The sequence below is a fragment of the Pithys albifrons genome, chromosome 5 (genome assembly GCF_047495875.1).
Source record: "Pithys albifrons albifrons isolate INPA30051 chromosome 5, PitAlb_v1, whole genome shotgun sequence".
Lineage (NCBI taxonomy): Eukaryota > Metazoa > Chordata > Aves > Passeriformes > Thamnophilidae > Pithys > Pithys albifrons.
Window position 1 is genome coordinate 42,026,762 of NC_092462.1, and position 17,611 is coordinate 42,044,372.

General features: G+C 44.4%; 1 protein-coding gene across 1 annotated transcript in view; it reads left to right on the top strand.

Annotated features, from left to right (window-relative positions):
- The first annotated feature begins 360 nt into the window (after positions 1 to 360).
- STOX2 (storkhead box 2) overlaps positions 361 to 17,611 on the top strand; it is a 158,906-nt gene continuing 141,655 nt past the window's right edge. The window contains exon 1 of the mRNA XM_071556294.1: positions 361 to 806. Coding sequence (XP_071412395.1) covers positions 446 to 806 — 361 coding nt within the window. The 5' untranslated portion in view covers positions 361 to 445. The remainder of the gene's footprint in view (positions 807 to 17,611) is intronic.

Here is a 17,611-nt window from a genome sequence, read left to right on the forward strand (position 1 = left end):
GGATAATCTGGATGCGGCTGAGGGATGACCCAGTGTTTCACTTGTGGAAGGGAAGGGTGAGGGTCTCCAGAAGGCGGGGGTAGCAGGGTGGTGCCGGGAAGCCTACACACCGGCCGGGACACGCAGCGGGCTAGTGTCGCTTCTGCGGATGGTGCTCCCGAGCTGGGACAGGGAGGCGTGCGGGGAGGGGAGATGGAGTGCGGACTTCCCGGCCGCTGCCCGCTGCGGGACCGGCAGCTCCATCCCCAGCTCGCCCGAGGCAGGGCAGGACGCGCCGCGGGTGTGCCGGGGGCGGAGCGGGCCGGGCCGGGCTCGACGGGGGCGGAGCGGCGCGGAGCGCGGACAGCCGGCCGCGGGAGGCGGCATGGCCATGGCTGTGTCAGTGTCCGTGCCCGTGCCCGTGCCCGTGCCCGTGCCCGTGCCCGGCGGCGGACGGTGAGCGGCCATGCCGCGCAGGGCAGAGCGGTGCCTGCAGATCGCCCCGCACTCCCTGGCCATCGTGCTGGACGCCGCGGCCGGGGGGCGGCCAGGGGGCGGTGGCGCCGCCGGGGCAGGTGCGGGGCCGGCGGCGGAGCTGGGCCGCCACCGCATCGGCTACGAGATCTTCGCGGACTTCAAGCGGGAGAACATGCAGCACTTCTGGGACCGGCGGGCCACGGCGGCGGTGGCCGAGACCTTCTTCCTGGGCTGGATCGACGAGCAGGTGCTGCTGGTGCAGGGCAAGGAGGAGCACCTGGAGGTGCTGCGGCAGGGCTGGGCACGCCGCTCCCTCAAGCCCCCCAGCGGCTTCCACATCAAGTGCCTGGGTAGGTGCCACCGGGCCGGGGCGCTGCCCCCGAGCGCCCGCCGCGGGTGCCCGGCCGAGTCGGGGCGTGGAGGGATCGTCCCTTCCCGCCGCGAGGGCTTAGCCCCCAAACGGGGTGTGCGCCGGAGGGGGAGCCGGGACGGGAGCGGTGGCATCACAGGGATGCGCTGCCGGTAAGCGGGAGTCTCCGGAGGAGCCGCGGCTGTAGGGTCGGTCGGAGAGGCGCGTCCCCTCGTTTCCTTCAGCGACAGAGGTTTAAAACACAAACTGGAAGTGCTGGAATATACCCCCCGCAGGGTGAAATGCCCGCTGGGCTCCTGCGGTCCGGCCTCCGCCCGCGGCGCCCTCCCCGGGCTGCTTGGCTCAGGAGTTAGAAGCCCGTTTTAGTTCTAGGTTTGCTAAAACAGTGTTTCACTTTATGTTCGGATCTACTTGCTAGATCAAACCTGAGTCACAGTGTTGCTGTGAAGATGTCACATAGTAAGAAGTAGTAGTAGTAGGATGTGAGTAAGGTTTTCTTGAGGTGCAAGGCAGGTGGCTTTTGGAGCTACTGTAAATGGCCAGTCTGTTATGCCGTGGTGGGGTGAAAGGTTCAAGTTACATGTGATTCCCCACGGGAATCCCACCAGTGTGCAGTGTGGCCTAGGACAAAGCACACCTCATCCTGAATTTTCTTCAGGAAACAAAATCCTGCTAGCATAGAGAGCAGAATGGTTTGCAGCACTTATTTTGACACAAAAAAACCAAAACAACCCTGAACAAATGCCCCCGGAAAAGAGCTGTGACTGTTTGCTGTATATATCTGGGAGTTGTGTAGAACAACAGAGCTGAAGCTTTCCTGAGGAGTTAAGGTAAGTTGCAACCTTCACAGCTTGAAACCAGGTTCTCTTATGGAGAGAAGGCAAATTGTGAGTGTTTGTTGTATTGTTGTAAAGAACTTTTTGTTCCCCAGGGCTGCTGCAGTGGGGACAATGAGACAAACTGTCTTTTCCTCATGTACAATTTATGTCACCTGTGTCCTATGCAGCAGGCACTGGGAACAGGTCATAGAGCTAAAGATGCTTTCTCTGCATCAAGAGTTTCAGACCCTAAAAATAGGATATTTTCATGCATTTCTTTAAAAAAAAATAGCTGAGTAAGGTTCCTGCAAAGAATGGAACACGAATATTCAGGGTTTCCCAGTTTCCAGATTTTAATCTCAGTTTTGAATATTTTTAGCTGTCTTTGTCCTTCTGGGACAAGCAATGCAGGCTCTTATCACTTCTGTTTACTGGCAATCTTGTTTCTTGCAGAGTAGCCATTCGCTGTTTGTCACTCACTGTTTCCCCATCAGACTTATTTGAATATTACAAATTTTTCTGTGCTGAGGGACATTTTTTTCCTCATTATAGCAAAATTTCTTCTGAACCTCAAATGACAAAACAGTGTTGGAGAACAGGTTCTGGTGATAGAAAAGTTTTGTGTACTCCACCAATATTTAGAGTAGGGTAAAAAGCTGAGCAGTGGTTAGTGCTTGCTGATCATCCTAGCTCATGTGGGCTTTTTGGCTTCAGTTGCATGGAGAATGAAGAGCTTTTGAATTGGCCCCATCATTTGACAGAGTGTAAGGATCAGTGTTTGATTTTTGGGGTGTTCCTGGACCTTGCCCACTGGGTGACATTCCTCAGCTTGCTGCCCAGGAGAGCTGTGGAAGGGTGTGCTCTGACCTTGACATTACTAAAGCCACATAAGGAATGTGGACAGGTCTTTTTGGCCCATTTTAAAATACGGAAACAAACCTTTTGCTAGAAGTTCATGTTAATAAGTAAGCTCACTGGTGTGTAAATAATATGCATTCCTTGGGGGGGTTATCTTTGCTGTGAATTTACAAAAGAGTGGAGCCAAAAGTTTTCATTTGACTTTAAGAATAGTGAGTGACTCTGAGTATTTGATTACAGGCTATGAAAGAAGAGTAGGGACCTACTGGAGTCTTGCCTGTTGTGTAGTGCCCTTAGCTGCACTAAATGTGATGGGAGGAACTGATTTCTGCCCCTCCCCAGACTGATAATTCAGGTCTTTTATCTAACTAGATTCAGCTCAAACTTGCTGTAAAGTTAGGTAGTTAAAGAATTGTCAAAGTAATGGCCTTGGCCTGTGGGCATGAGCATCTGCTTACATGCGTGTAATTGTATTTTCAACATAATTAGGTGCCTAATGTGTAAATGGCTGTGACTTATTTGGGAGCTTTCTCACACTTTATTATCTACTTAGTTGCATTAAGGCAGCGAACAACATATTTCAAGACAAAAAGCAAAAGTCCCCATGCTTTTCAGCTTTGAAAACAAAGCGGTCGGTATCTTAGGCAGAGAGGAAAACCTCTCTGTTGGGAGGTGCAGAATAGTAATATTTTACTCCTGTTAATAAATAACTGATGGAGTGAAGGGGGAAAAGTGGCACAGTACTTTTGATGAAGGTGAACCTGCTGTTTTCTGTTGCTCTGGTCCAGTCCATAGTCCCTGTGCATTGCAGAGGAGGGGTGCATGAGAGGCTTACCCAGGAGGTCTTTCTCTGCACCTCAGGACCATTGGGATACCCGGACAATGCTGAGTTAGGCCATGAATTGGTTCTTGCCTTATCTCTTGGATGGCTGGCTGCATGCAGAAAGGTGAGGGTGCCTTTCTGCCTCACCTGCCCCTGGAGCGTAGCTGGGATGGGGTAGCTGGAAGCCCAGCTGCTTGCCCCAAAAGAGGTGGGGGGGCGGGGGGGACTGTCCCAACCTTCTTCTGCTGCCTGGCACAGGGAAAGGGACAAAAAGGCCTCCTCTTCTTGGCTGCATGACCTCCTTCCCTTCACCTGTAATGTTAAGTGCTAACATGGCCCAGAAATTGTGACTGCCACCTGACTTTCAAACCTGTGCTGCTGTTGCTGAAGTTTCTTGTTCATTGTGGTCCAGAGGCTTGGCTGGTCTAATGAGTAATGACTTGTGATGGCTGTAGAGATAGTAACTGGAGGGAAACGTAGCTGGTGAGGAGGAGGGAATACTAAGCATCTAGTAGGAATAGCATGTTTTCTGCTGCTGGGATTGTAAAATGTAAACCAGAAGACTCATTGCAGAATAGTCTTTCCACATTTAAGTCACCCTGACTCGATCATGGAAAGCTCATGAAAGTGTAATCTGTACTTAACTGGCACTGGGCAGTCCTAGTATGCTCAATGCAGAGCTACCTGAGCCACAAAGTAAATGGATTAAAATCCACATGAGATTCTAGTGTCCAAAGATTTGACTTTTGAATTATAAAATTAGACCTCACAGTGAAATACAGCAGGAATATGAAGCACATGAGAAACTTGCTTATAGTACTGACATCTTGGGGCTGGAGGACACAGAGGATGAAGTGTTTCATGTTTGACTTTCAAACTTACTCCTCAGGCAATTTTCTTAAACTAAATGGTTAGGCCATAAAAGCTTGCTCAGCTTCCAGTTTCACAGTGATCAGAGCTATTTGAATATTAGGAAATTGGTGAGTGTATCTAGGTTTTTAAGTTGGCTGAAGGGAAGCTTTGGGAAACATAAGCAGTCCTTGAAAAAACAAAATCCCCAAACCAGCACTTGGTTAATATGCTGATTAAGGGGGTCATGGAAACCTTATGCAAACCTATAGGTCCCGTGATGAAAGTCATTGTCTTTGCAAGCTTTCTTGTAACTTTGCAAGGCTTTTGCAACTTAAGTCTTTAATGAGCGTTAGTATTTTAATAAGATTTCTTTCTTTGACACACCTTCCATTTGCACTCACTAATATTTGTCATCCCGGAAGCTGATTTTTTCTTCCCCTTTCAGCTCTTCTGTGCAAGGTGCTGTTGGTACAGCAGGGTGTTCCACCTCGTTTTCATGTCTTCATTGCTTTTTGTGTTCCCAGTTGAGACTTCCTTCTGCATCTCTTGCACTTGGTTCCTGTGTCACGGACAATGGGCATCTTTGAGAGGTTTTCATACGCTTTGCAGAAAGGCCATGGCCTTTTGTAAAGATTGCTTGAAAAGAAATGACCAAGCTTTATAATAACCCTTCGGTCATGTTCAGACCAATTTCTCCAATTAGTAGCTGATGTTCAAATGAAGTTTTCAAGAAATGTATGTGCAATAATTAAACTAACTAGCACGAGTTATCATTCAATGAAGTCGGCAGGGCTGGGCTGTTGTGCATTGTTCCTGCTTGGCCAGGCATAGGAGGGAAAACTTTTTTTGCCACGCTGGGAGCTGGAGCTAAGTGTTCCCTTTCTTTTCTTTCCCTGGCACATTCTCTCTTGCCACCAAAAAAATTAAATTAACACCCCACCAGTTGAGGTTTGGAAATTTTCACAATAGGTTTTTCAGTTGTTAGTGGATGATTATGGTGAAGTGTAGAGTGTTGGACATGAAACATTATTCATTTATAGCCAGTCATAAAACATGAATTGTCTTTTTTTCCTCCCAATTATCTCCTTTATATAATGAAAATTTCTTTTCAGTAGGGGAGCATTAGGTTTCATAGTAATAAAACACCCAATGACTTTACCACACACTCAGGTACACCTTTGGTATGCCTTGTGGTATTACCATGGAAACTTCAGTGGATTTAAACTACATTTTTTTTCTCTTTCTTTTCCACTCCAACTTAGAGCCAGTTAAAGATTGGCTAAGCACTTTCTATATCTGTGAGGTGGTTATTGCAGCCTGGAAAGAAAAAAGAAAAAAAGTAAACTTAAACTTATGGCCGGGCTGAGGTTCTTATGAATTTACTTCCAAATTTGCATAAAGAACTTTGCTGCCCACAAGTGTTGGGTTGGGTCTTTAATGTATTTTGGGGACTGGGGAGACAGACATAAGAGCTAAATGAGTATGGGCTGTATATAAAGTGCCTTATTTCTCAATATGTGGTTTGTGCTTTTGTTGTGAGAGTTAAGTCTTGAAGTCAGAATTGCTTTCATACAGTTCTCTAAAGAAAACTGTGGATGGCCTGTAAGACTAGTGCTGGTTGTCTAAAATGTATTGTGAAAATAAAAAGAAAACACAAAGGAAGAAAAGATACGGCTTATTAAATTTCATTTTTTCCCTCAAAGCAACTTTTCTTCAACAAGCAAAGTCAAATACACAGATCAATGGCATTCATTGTGCAGCTCAAGGGCAGGATTTATGAGATTAATGGCCAGCTAGTAGTATCTTCCCACCTCCTTCCTCCCCAGAAACAGAACCATTGTATAGGAAAGTGTCTTTTCCGGTGGCAAATAAGTCATACAGCCTTGCAAGTGTATGCTCTGTATAAAATGCAGTGCTGCAAAGGAACTGTGGTGGCTGAGAGCTGCCCTCGGCCATGGGGCTTTGACAAAGCAAAAGGTCTCTCACTCTCTCCATCTATTTGTTTGTGTGTGTCTGGTGTTTAATTAAATGTTCCTTGTTGCCCTCCTCAAAGGGCCCTTGTCTTTTCCAGGGAGCAGTGCAGTGAGTATGCATGCACTGAATGAAGGCCTTCTCAGGTGTTACTCCCAGGGCTTAAATGGGTTCCTGGGCTGCCAGCATCATGTGCCACCAGACCACTCACTACATCACCTTTCCATCTGTCCTGCTCTTTGTTTTTACAAAATCGTTTTCGATTTAAAAAAAACTGAGGTTGATGAGGTGTCCAGGGAACATCCTGCCTGCTCCTCTTTGTTTAGTGGCATGAAAACTCAGTCATGTTTCTTCCTTTGTCCCGTCTTTGTAATTTGCTAGTGAGAGGCAAGTTGCTTGATATTTTACTAATCCAACTGTAATGATTTTTGTTGGCTAAGTTTAGACCTTCTGTGTGTGTTGCCACAGTTTAAAATTTTTCTTGAAATGGGTTTTGATTCATAGAATGGCTTGGGTTGGAAGCCATATGGAAACATAATCTCATCCCTACCTATGGCATGGGGTTTGGAAACCTTCCACTAGACCAGATTGCTCAGAGCTCCATCAAACCTGGTCTTAAACACTTCCAGGGATGAGACATGCACAGCTTCTATTGGTAACTTGTTCCAGTGCCTCAGCAATCTCACAGTAAAGAATTCTGTACTAATACCTATTCTAAACCTACTTTCTTTCAGTTTAAGGCAATTTCCCCCTGTCTTTTTGCTATGTGCCCTCTTGAAAAGTGTTTTTCCAGCTCTTTTGTAGGCCTCCTTTAGCTACTGAAAGGGGCTAAAAGGTCTCCCCTTAATCTTCTCAGCCAGTCTTCATGGGAGAGGTGCCCCAGCCCCCTGATTCTGGAGAATCATAGAATATTCTGATTTCTAAGGGGCCCAGAAGGGATCATCGAGCCCAGCTCAACCCTGCACAGGACCATCCCCAAGAGTCACACCATGTGCCCTAGAGTATTGTCCAAATGCTTCTTGAACTTTGGCAGGCTTCATGCTGTGACCACTTCCCTGGGGAGCCTGTTCTAGTGCTCAACCACCCTCTGGATGAAGAACCTCTTTCTAATATCCAGCCTAAACTTCCCCTGACACAACTGCAGGCCATTTCCTTGGGTCTTGTCACTGGTCACCACAAAGAAGAGATCAGTGCCTGCCCCTCCTTTTCCCCTCACAAGGAAGTTGTAACTGCAATGATGTCTCCCCTCAGTCTCCTCTTCTCCAGGCTGAACAGACCAAGTGACCTCAGCTGCTCCTCATACAGCTTCCCCTCAAGGCCCTTCACCATCTTGTTTGCCCTCCTTTGGACTTTCTCTAATAGCTTAATATCTTTCTTATATTGTAGTGCCCAAAACTGCACACAATATTCAAGGTGAGGCTGCCCCAGGGCAGAGCAGAGAAGGACAATCCCTTCCCTTGACTGGCTGGTGATGCTGTGCCTGATGCCCCCAGGACACGGTTGGCCCTCCTGGCTGCCAGGGCTCTGCTGACTCAGATTCAACTCGCCGTCAACCAGTATCCCTCAGGTCCCTTTCCCTTTTCAACATCTCATTCCCCAGTCTGTATGAACAATTGGGGTTGCCCCATCCTGGTGCAGAATCCTCCAGCACTTTCCCTTGTTAAACTTCATATGGTTGGTGATTGCCCAGCCCTCTAATTTGTCGAGGTCTCTCTGCAGGGTCTCCCCACTTTGAGGGAGTCAATCGCTCCTTCCAATTTTATGTCATCTGCCAACTTGCTTACTGTTCCTTCCAGTCCTGTGTCCAAGTCATTTATGAAGACATTGAAGGGCACAGGACCTAAGATGGAGCTCTTCAGAGCCCCACTAGTGACAGGTCACCAGTCTGATGTCACCCCATTCACTGTCACCCTCTGTGCTCGCCCCGTGAGCCAATTGCTTACCCACCACATGATGTTTATCCAGCTGTGCTGGACATTTTGTCCGGAGGGATCCTATGAGAGACAGTATCAAATGCCTTAATGCAATCCAAAAAGATTAAAATCAACTGGTTTCCTTTGATCAACTTGATGGGTTACGTTGTCATAGATGGAACTCAGGTTTGACAAGTGGGACTTTCTTCTCAGGAAGCTGTTCTGGCTGTGACCAATGACTGTGTTGTCTTTCAGGTGTTTTTCAATACTTTCCAAAATAATCTTCTTTATAACTCTACCAGACACTGAAGTGAGACTGACAGGCCTGTAGTTTCCAGCGTCTACCTTCTTGCCCTTCTAGAAAATCTGGACAAATGTTCACCAGCTTCCAGTCAGCTGGGACCTCTCCGGCTTGTCAAGACCACTCAGAAATCATCAAGAGAGGTTTTGCAATGCACGTTTAGTTCAGAGAGGTTCTCAGAAAGGTCAGCTGTGTATGAAAGCACTGCTGTCCCTGAGCTTGGGTGGCAGGTTGTTGTTTCAGCTCCTTTGTAAAGGGGATGATAGCAAAGTTGGTGCTCTCTCCCAGCTCTTTTAGTGCTGTTTCCTCAGGCCATTATTTTGGATGGTAACCCTGTCTTCCTTTCTGTAGGCCAGGAGAATCACAGGTTGTCCCCTGGCAGGGCATGCCAAAGCATTACCACATTTTTCTCTGCTTTTGAGACATCCTTTTAGAGAGAGTGGCAGAAAAAGGTGCAGCCCAGACAGATTGTGTGTCCTCTAAAACTCTTGGCATCCAAAGCTGCCTCCTGAGCAATGTCACTCCTTTCCTTGGCTTCAGCAAACACGTGGTATTTAAATTTCTTTTTTCTTAGTAGTCAAGGAAAGGCTGAAGTGTTTGGAGGAAACAAAAACTGCACCCAGGTGGTGGTTTCCCCTGAAGAAACTGTATCTGTGAAAGGTGAGGATGAAAGGAACTTAACAGTTTTCTGCAGTACCAGAAATTTAACAGGGTTCTGAAAATTCAAGCTGTCTTCAAACTTTGCTTCTTGGTTTTAAATACAAAAGCATAAATGTTTTGATTATTTTCTAATTATGTTGACTGCTGGGAATGTTATTGCAGCCTCCAGTTTCCATTACTGAAACTGCTCCCTGGGTGGGCCAAATCTGGAAAGGTTTTTAAGGGTATTACATTCTTGGCATGAAATGCCTTCACCTAATATGTAAACATGCTTTCTTCTGAGATCTTCAGAGATCACTGTACTTGATCCCTCCCTTTCTGACCTGGGATTTTACCTGAGAAATATCTGAATGTAAAGAATGTATGAATACATATATTTTAATGAAACAAAGTACTTTCCTGTTGACATTTGAGCAGGACTTCATGGCTCCTTTTTCAGTCAGGCTCCTGTTCTGAGCCACAATAACAATTGAACACACATTGAAAGGGAATCTGAACAGTGGTCCTAGTTGCTTTTTGTTTTTTCTCCATAACAGAAAGACAATGGTGTAATATTGCCATCAGCACTTATAAAGCCTATTTTTGCTTTTCTTGTGAAAGAAAGTTACTATACTGTGCACTAAACTAATGCACAGGGTAATGAGTTCTGTAGTGTGTTTTCTGGAGCTGGATATGCTTCTAATCCATGTTACAAGACTTTGATGTTGTTCTTCCATGGAGGAACAGGATGGGGTACCAAACAGCAGAAGCTGGAGTAAAATACAGCAGCCTTTTAGCTTAACCTTGAATTCCATTATCAGATAATTAATGAAGGGATATGCAGATGTATCAAACATTATTCTTTTAGAAATACAAACCAATTCACTTAAACTCTAGGCAACAACTCCAAACTTGGTTCTTTGCAAAATCTGTAACTGTGACTGAGGAAAATGTTTCTATCTGAAGACTGTGGTTTGGGTACCTTCCAGCATCTTTAGTTTTAAAGCAGTTTTTGCTAACAGGTAGTGCTTCAGAGGGTACTTCTGCTAGCTCATGCATGCTTTTGGAGGAGATCAAGAATGCTGAAGGACCCATTGCTGGCCTCAGTATGGGGAATCTCACTGAAAGAGCAGAATGGGCCTCCTGGGCAGTGACCTAGCGGCTTTCACAATAACATAGCCTAAATTGCAGTGGATAGCAGGACTGGGCTGACTATGAGGCAGGCTGATTCCTCCTGGTGCCAGGAGAAGGGGAATAAAGGTGTGTTTTAGGAGGGGAAGACCTAGCGCTGGACTGTGGCTGAGCAAGTGTCTCAGTCCCACATTGGCAGCAGGGCAGTTGCATCGCTGTGTCCACCCTCACCTGCAACTGCAGCTCCAGCAGCTCCTGCTTATCTGCTGCCTTGAAGCTGCACCTGCCATAACATCTGCTCTCTCTGGGTGTTCAGAGGCTCTCAGGACAGAGTGAAACTGCAAGGACCATATTTTCACTGGAGCTGTAAAACTTGCAATGTATTATTAACATTAGAAAAAGCTGGGAGCTACCAGTGTGTCTGAGATTTGGCAGCAGAGTTGTAGGTATTATTGAGGTCTTATAAAACAAGTATTTATTTTTTTAAACTGTGAACCCTTTTCATCTTTTACAAAAGGCCTATTGCAAATCTAGCAAAACTTTTAGACAAAGAAGAAAGAGAAATTAATATTCTCTCTTTCAGACTATAGTTGTATTTTTCACTTTGGTCATAATATCCATGGATATATTTATATATGCAAAGAATATGGAAGAAATAGATAGGTTTCTGGATGCAACAATCTTTCTCCGGGTCATTGGGAGGAAGTCTTGATAACCTAATATCTACTTACCTTGCCGTAATAGCATCCTTGGATTCATGAGGTTACAGAATCCTGCTACTGTGCCAATAACAATGCATGCAGTTCGTTATTTATGTCCCTTCACAAAGAGATCAAATTGGCATAAATAGGATTTACTATTGCCTGTTAATTTATTTTGTTTGAATTCTAGAGAGGTAACTGAAGTCCTGTGAGCTCCATGTGATGCTAGAGTGCATTTCTATATGTTTTGTGGTGGTTTTTTTTGGTTTTGGGAATGGGGTTAGTTTTTTGGGGGGTTGTTGGTTTTTATAAAATGCTTTTTATTTTTTAGAGGGGTTGTTTTAATCAAAGAATTTATGGTGTGCTTTTTTGGATGCCAGTAGTCCTCAGCCTGCCCTTGCGCCTTCCAGACACTCTTCAGCCTATGTGGAAGTGGACTGTTACCTTGACTCCCATTCCAGCAGACTGGCTTTAAATGTTTGCTCTCCTGCTTGTGTTCTTTACAGGATTAGTGCCCAAACAAGTTCCCTTTTCATTGACAGATGAAATAACAATAGCTGGCATTGAGAGAAAGCCAAGTATTTTCTCTGGGTTTCCCTGAAGGGCCTCCTTTGTCTTTACTGTCTCTGCTCAGGGAAACTTGTATACCTTCTAACTCTGAGGGTGCTGTTGAGATGCTCTGACTTGTGAAGACAGAAGTAGGTCAGCACCTGTGTGAAGATTTCCATCCACTTCCTGTGCCTGCTAGTGGGAGCCTGCTGGTAAGACTTTGCAAATGGTCCCTGTCAGGTGGGGTGGACCAGACTGATGTGGGCAATCTTGAGAGCCCAAAGAAGAGTGTGAAACATCCACAGCACCAGGAAGGAGAGTAGAGGAAGGAGATCTTGGTGGACTGTCCCATACTCGGTGTTCACGTGCCTGTTGAAGTCAAAGGACAAGCAAGTTGTGGACAGCTGGATGATCCTGAACAGACCTTTACAGGTGCCAGATGAGTGGCCCTGGGCTGGCTGTGGGAAGTCAGCATCTCGCCTGGGCTGTAGGAATGTCCTAATTATTTGCATGTTCACAAGCTGGTTTAAAGAGTTGAAAGACAGGATTTTAAGGTCTATTTTAATGCAGTATCTAACATACTAGACATTATTACAGAAGGGGTTATTAAAATAAATAAAAAGGAGGATTTTCTCCCAAGTTTAATCACAGAAAAGAGAATTTAAAGGGGCACATTCACCCACTGTCTCTGAAGTTGGGAGAGAAAAATCTTTGAGCACTTTACTGCTGTCATTTCTCATTTGTCTAGCTACATGCTATCATCTCCATCTTTCAGCAAACTGGGAGGTTTCTGCCAAGTGGGGATGGAAGAATATAGGGCTTGTGGAGCCGTGAAGCTTTGCAGTGTTTCTTAAAGAAATGTTATGTGCTTAAGTGTTCCATGATAGAAGCTTAGGGCAAATTTCAGTTGAGTTCCTTCATATAGATATGTGTGTGAGGGTGTATATAATATTTTAAGTGCTGTATGAACAGAGATTTTCCATTACTTTGAGTGGTCTTTATTCAACAAGGTGCATATACCCACATGTGCTTTTAGCAAGTTGAGTCTGAGTTTGGTGGGAGGATTCACGTTTTTGAATATAAGCATGTTGTTTGTTCTTGTATTTGCCTGGCTGTTGTTAAGAGATTTGCCAGAGGAATCTCCTCCTGTTTAATTCCAGAGTGGGTCATCTGTGTCTAAGCTGGGAATGCTTTGAGAATTAAGTTTGCAAAATCAGGACTATTATTTTTTGCATTTTTATTTTGATGTGTACAGTACTCTGAGAAATAAACTGCGGAAGAGTTCACCCAGCTTTTGTAAGTGTCTTAAGGAAAAGTACAAAGAGGAAGTCTTAATTAATACTCATTCAATAAAAGTATGAATTGGAAGTCTTAATTAACACTTTGTCAATAGAGATGAAGTCACAAAAAGTAGGCAACTTGACCTACAAGCATTCTGATTTCTTTCCTTGGGCAGGAATTAGTGGCTATCATCTTGTCATTGTTTATTTATGGCAGTAACTTGTAGCCTTTAGTTTATAGATTTCTTATTAATTCAAGGTCTTTGGTTTTGTTTCTAAGGTATTTTTTGATTGTTAGTTTGTCTTTGCTAGAGGTGTACAGCTAGAGCTCCTTGGAGAAGCTGATGCCAAATAGCTGTTGGAAGGTCTGTAGGGACTTGCTTCTTGGCTGCCTTTCAAGTGCTATGTGGCTGTAAAATGTTTTAGTGTCAGAATCACTACATCTATCATTGTTCGGCTTTTCTCTGTCAATAACTAGTCTCATTCAGTGACATTTTTGGTCTTAAAAGGGGAAAGCAGATTTATCTGTGTGCCAGCACATGAGTCTTTTCAATTTTTCTGCTCAGATAATTGTTGGACTTCAGGTTTCAGACTTACATTAATCTCAGTGCTGTCTTTCCAGTCTCCTCAATGTTTGCATACAGAGACAGGCCAGAGTGTATCCTGTTGAGAGCCACTAGATACCAATCTTCTGGTAAGATGTAAGAAAAATGAGCTACAGACTTCAGTGTTGATTTTTGTGATGAGTGACTGGGGTAAAAAGGAAATAATTTTGACAGAACTTTTCCCACTAGTTAGGACAATGTTTAACAACTGGAATGTGCTATTTCAATCTTTTCCTTCTTTTCATGCTGGGAACAATTTTGCTCAGTGGCTTGTGCACCTATTTCCAATTCCTGAGGATTTCCCATTGCTTTGAATCATTTATGCTGCCTCCTGTCCTGGTGAGTTACTGTGATAATCCTCAGCTTTCTTTAGTTTGCAGATTGCTGCATTTACAGTGTAAATACAGCAAATATAAGTGGTGCTTTTCACTTTTATCTTTCTGTATACCATTTGGAAAGGAGTTCACAGGTCAGCTGGGGACTTGCAGACCCCAAGTTGAAAAGCCCTGACCTTGCCAACCCCAGCATTTAAACTTCTGAATGTTCAGGTACATGCACAGCTGAAACTTGTGCTCCCCTATCGGTGTGCTGCAGACTTACCAAACCTTCCCTTCAAATAGTTCAGAGTTTGTCATCTCTGACAGCTACCCTGAACCTCTGCTTGCTGTGCACCTTTTCCCCTTCTCTTTGCGTTAAGGACATGTGTGGTGGTAACTTTTGGAGCAGCAGGGATGGCTGGCACTCTGAGGGCTGGAAAGCTTGCTCCAAACGTTGCTCCTTGTCTTGTGTTTGAGAGCACAAGTCCTTTGGGGCAGAGATCTTGGTGGCTCTGTCACATTGATGTGCTGGACACTGCAGTGTGGAGCCAGGGCTAAAGTCCATAAGTGCTCTCTCAGTGCAAAACCTTAGATAATTATATATGTCTGTGAGGTTACTTGTGAATGAAAGGTAATCTGTAAATAAGCAACCAGGCAAAGAATTCTTGCTCAAAACCTGCCTGGATTTGCTTTACCTGTTTTCTCACCACTTGGGCTGTAGTAATTACTTCTTGTGGCAGTCCTCAGCCTGCTTCATGAATGAGTTGCATGCATAAGTCTTTTGAAAGCTTTAGTAGAGCTATGGTGAGTTTACAATCACAGATACTGAGATAGGTGTTTGGTTTGAATCTGGAGCCATAAACACATAATACTTCATAAATGGCTATCCTTACCCTGTTTGCTCTGCTTGTTAACTGAGAAAATGGGAGCAGGGTCTGTTGGGTCTGTAGGCATGAGAGAAGTCATGTCATACTGTCCCAGGCTGTGGTATTGCACTCTTAGTGTATGCCATGTAAACACTAACTCTGGTTGCACAAAAGGCAACTGGAGCCTGTAATGGTTTATATAGTGTTTCTTTTGTTAAACTTCAAAATAGTGATTCTTGTGTGACATTACCTATAGGTTTTAGTACTGTCTATGACTTTTTGCAGGCTTGTTCTTTCCTAATTATGGTAAGAAAATAAGAAATTTGCACCTCAAGGCAACTCTGCATCTTCTAGTGAAGCATGTTGGTCAGTATAGTCCTTTTCAGGTTTGTCAGTAGGTTCTCTCCTCTTCATGGCAATAACCAGAGATATATCTGGGGAAGTAGGGGTGGAAGCAGAAGTGGTATCTTGTGGGGTATCTTTATTTTCCCTTCCTGAAACCACAGGTTTTAGTGTTTGTGTAAAATGACTAAGGTTTCTGTTAGCGCTCGGCTCCTTGATTTTTCCTGCCTATGTTTCAGCTGAATATAAATGTATTCGAGCTAGTTTTGAGCTAGCCAGCTCAGATGTGGTTTGCATTCTTCAACTCCAGCAATAATTATGCTGTTTGGCAGTGTCTAACTCCCCTTGCCACTCAAAGCAGCCTGTGATGAGCTGCTGCAGTAAGCACTTCAATCCCTGGATTAAAGCTGGCTCAGGCTTACCTAGACTACACTGCAGTGCTGGGATACTGTAACTCTTCTTTACAAACTGAGTTGTTGTAGTGAATTCCTCAGGGCTTTTTGCTTCCAGTCTTTTGAGTTTCTTTTTTCTGTGAACTTAGCATGTGTGGCTTTTTCCTTTATCCATGACTGACCTTTTCTCAATGCTGTGTAAGCTCCTGTCATCTTCTCTACCGGTGGCTTTGTGCCAGGATCATTCCAGCCTTATAGAGTGCCCATACCAGCCTGTCCCTTAGCAGCTTATCCACCCTGCTGCTTGTAGCATCATTGTTCTTGTGTTGACTCTGCTCCAGCTGCTTCTACAGTATCCACCCTCTTCAGAGACATCTTGTCTCTCCTGATGGCTCCAGAAATTTCATTGGCTGCATTTGAAACTAGCTGGAGCTGAGCCTTCAAAATTTGGCTCCTGGAATGGATATGGTGCTATTTTCCTTTGGAGTCAGACCATGTATTTTGTAAAGGACATGTTTTTGATCCTTAGAAACATGAGATGGTTAAGGCAAGGCATGATGCCAAGCAGTGTGGGAAAAATGGGATTGAGAAACCAACCACTGGGACCTAAGATGCTTGAGTCAATCTGTACCAGTGTTGTCCCTAATTTGCCTTTTTCTCTCTCTGTTTCCTCTTTGTTGAGGACAGCACAGGTCCATTTCCAGATATTTACCTGCAGAACTATAGTCCCTCCTTAATCTTAGCAGGAACAAAACTTCTTTCTGTATCTGCACTGCTTGTGTGTGTCAAAACTAAAAAGGTTTCACAGCCTTTGCTGTCCCTTTACCCCAACACAGAAGCCCACAGTGAACCATCTCAGAGGCAAGAACTTAATGTGTAGCAGGGAGAGAGGAAAAGAGAGTTCAAGATAAATTACTGTGGACTTGCCACTTTATCTTCTCTTTGTTATAGTCTGCAAACAAATATGGATGGGATCATAAAATAACTTCTGTGGGAAGGGAATTCCAGAGGTCTCTGGGCTGACCTCCCACTTGCAGCCATGACATCAGGCTAGGTTGTTCCCATCATCTAACCTGTAACTCCCTGTTGAAGACAACAGCAGCTCTGGTGGATCTTGTGGATGGTTTCCATGATTCCCGCATGTTTTGCTGTGGACAGGTCCTTTTGGAACTTCGGCTCCTGCGTAACAGGTTCCCCTGGTGCTCCTGCCTCAAGGTACTCCAGATAGTGGGAGACCTGTGAACAGCCAGCGCTGTCTGGCTGTCTCTTCCACCCACACCGTTTGAACACTGGCTTTTTTGAGGCAAATGAGATACCTTTTTGGAATGCACAGCTATAACAAGATTAGGCAGTTGGTGCCTTTGGTAGCAATGTATTTGCTCTTAAAATAAAAAAGTATAACTGCCCCCCCTCAAAAAAAAAAAGTTTGCCTGTCTCAGATGTATTTCTGTGTTTTGACAGATCCTTAAGGTGATTGACAGAGCCATAGTTGCCAGCAGCTTTTTATAGGAGCTTTTCTTACCACATGGCTAGTCTTGGGAAAGACTTATTTTTCCACCAACCACTTAATCCATGGGTTAAATTTTTTTTTAAAAACCCCACAGCAATAGCTGCTTTAGGTAATCCTGATAGACCTTTTGAAATGGCCAGTTAGCATGCCTTTTCTTTAATTTTAAATGCTGAGAAATTAGTTTTAATGACTTGTTGAATGGAAGTTATGGAAAACAAATGACCAAAATGCTCTTTCTTTCTCCTACAACCTCATTTTCCCACTTCTTTTGTGACTTTTCTGTCTGCGGTTGACCTGCTTCTTGTGCAGCCATAGTCCTTTTACTTAGGTCATTAAGTCATGTTTTTAGTCTGGATTCTCTCAAACTACTCTTAGAGAGCATTTCCTTCTTATCCCTTTCCTTTTGTTCTTACCTCAATACTTTGGCATAATGCACTTACTGGAGGCTACAGGCCTTGAAGTTGGTCTTATAATAGAGGGGAGGAGACATTGATGATTCACACTTTATTTTCACTGTTTCTGCAGTCTGATGGATACTCTCTGGTCTATGAAAACATGTGGTTCATTGGCTTGCAGAAAATTCATCTTCTGAATAGATGATTTAAAAAAATAAGGAAATAAATCTATATTTTTGCATAGTAATGTCAGTAAAAACACAGAAAGCGTACAAAGTCCGTGAGCACTTTGGCCCACCTGCTACAATTTCTAATACAACAGGTCTGTTAATTGCTCCTGATTCAGGATAAGATTGGTTGTGTTCAGTGTGTCTGGTCAGCACATTTGGGCATCCACACCGCAGTGGATCTGGAAAGGGACTCGTCAAAGGAGGAAGGAGAATAGATGGATGGCCCTTGTGCTTTTAGAAGCTGTTACCTAAACCCTGGTGGGTTACTGGAGGAGGCTTGGTAACCACAGAG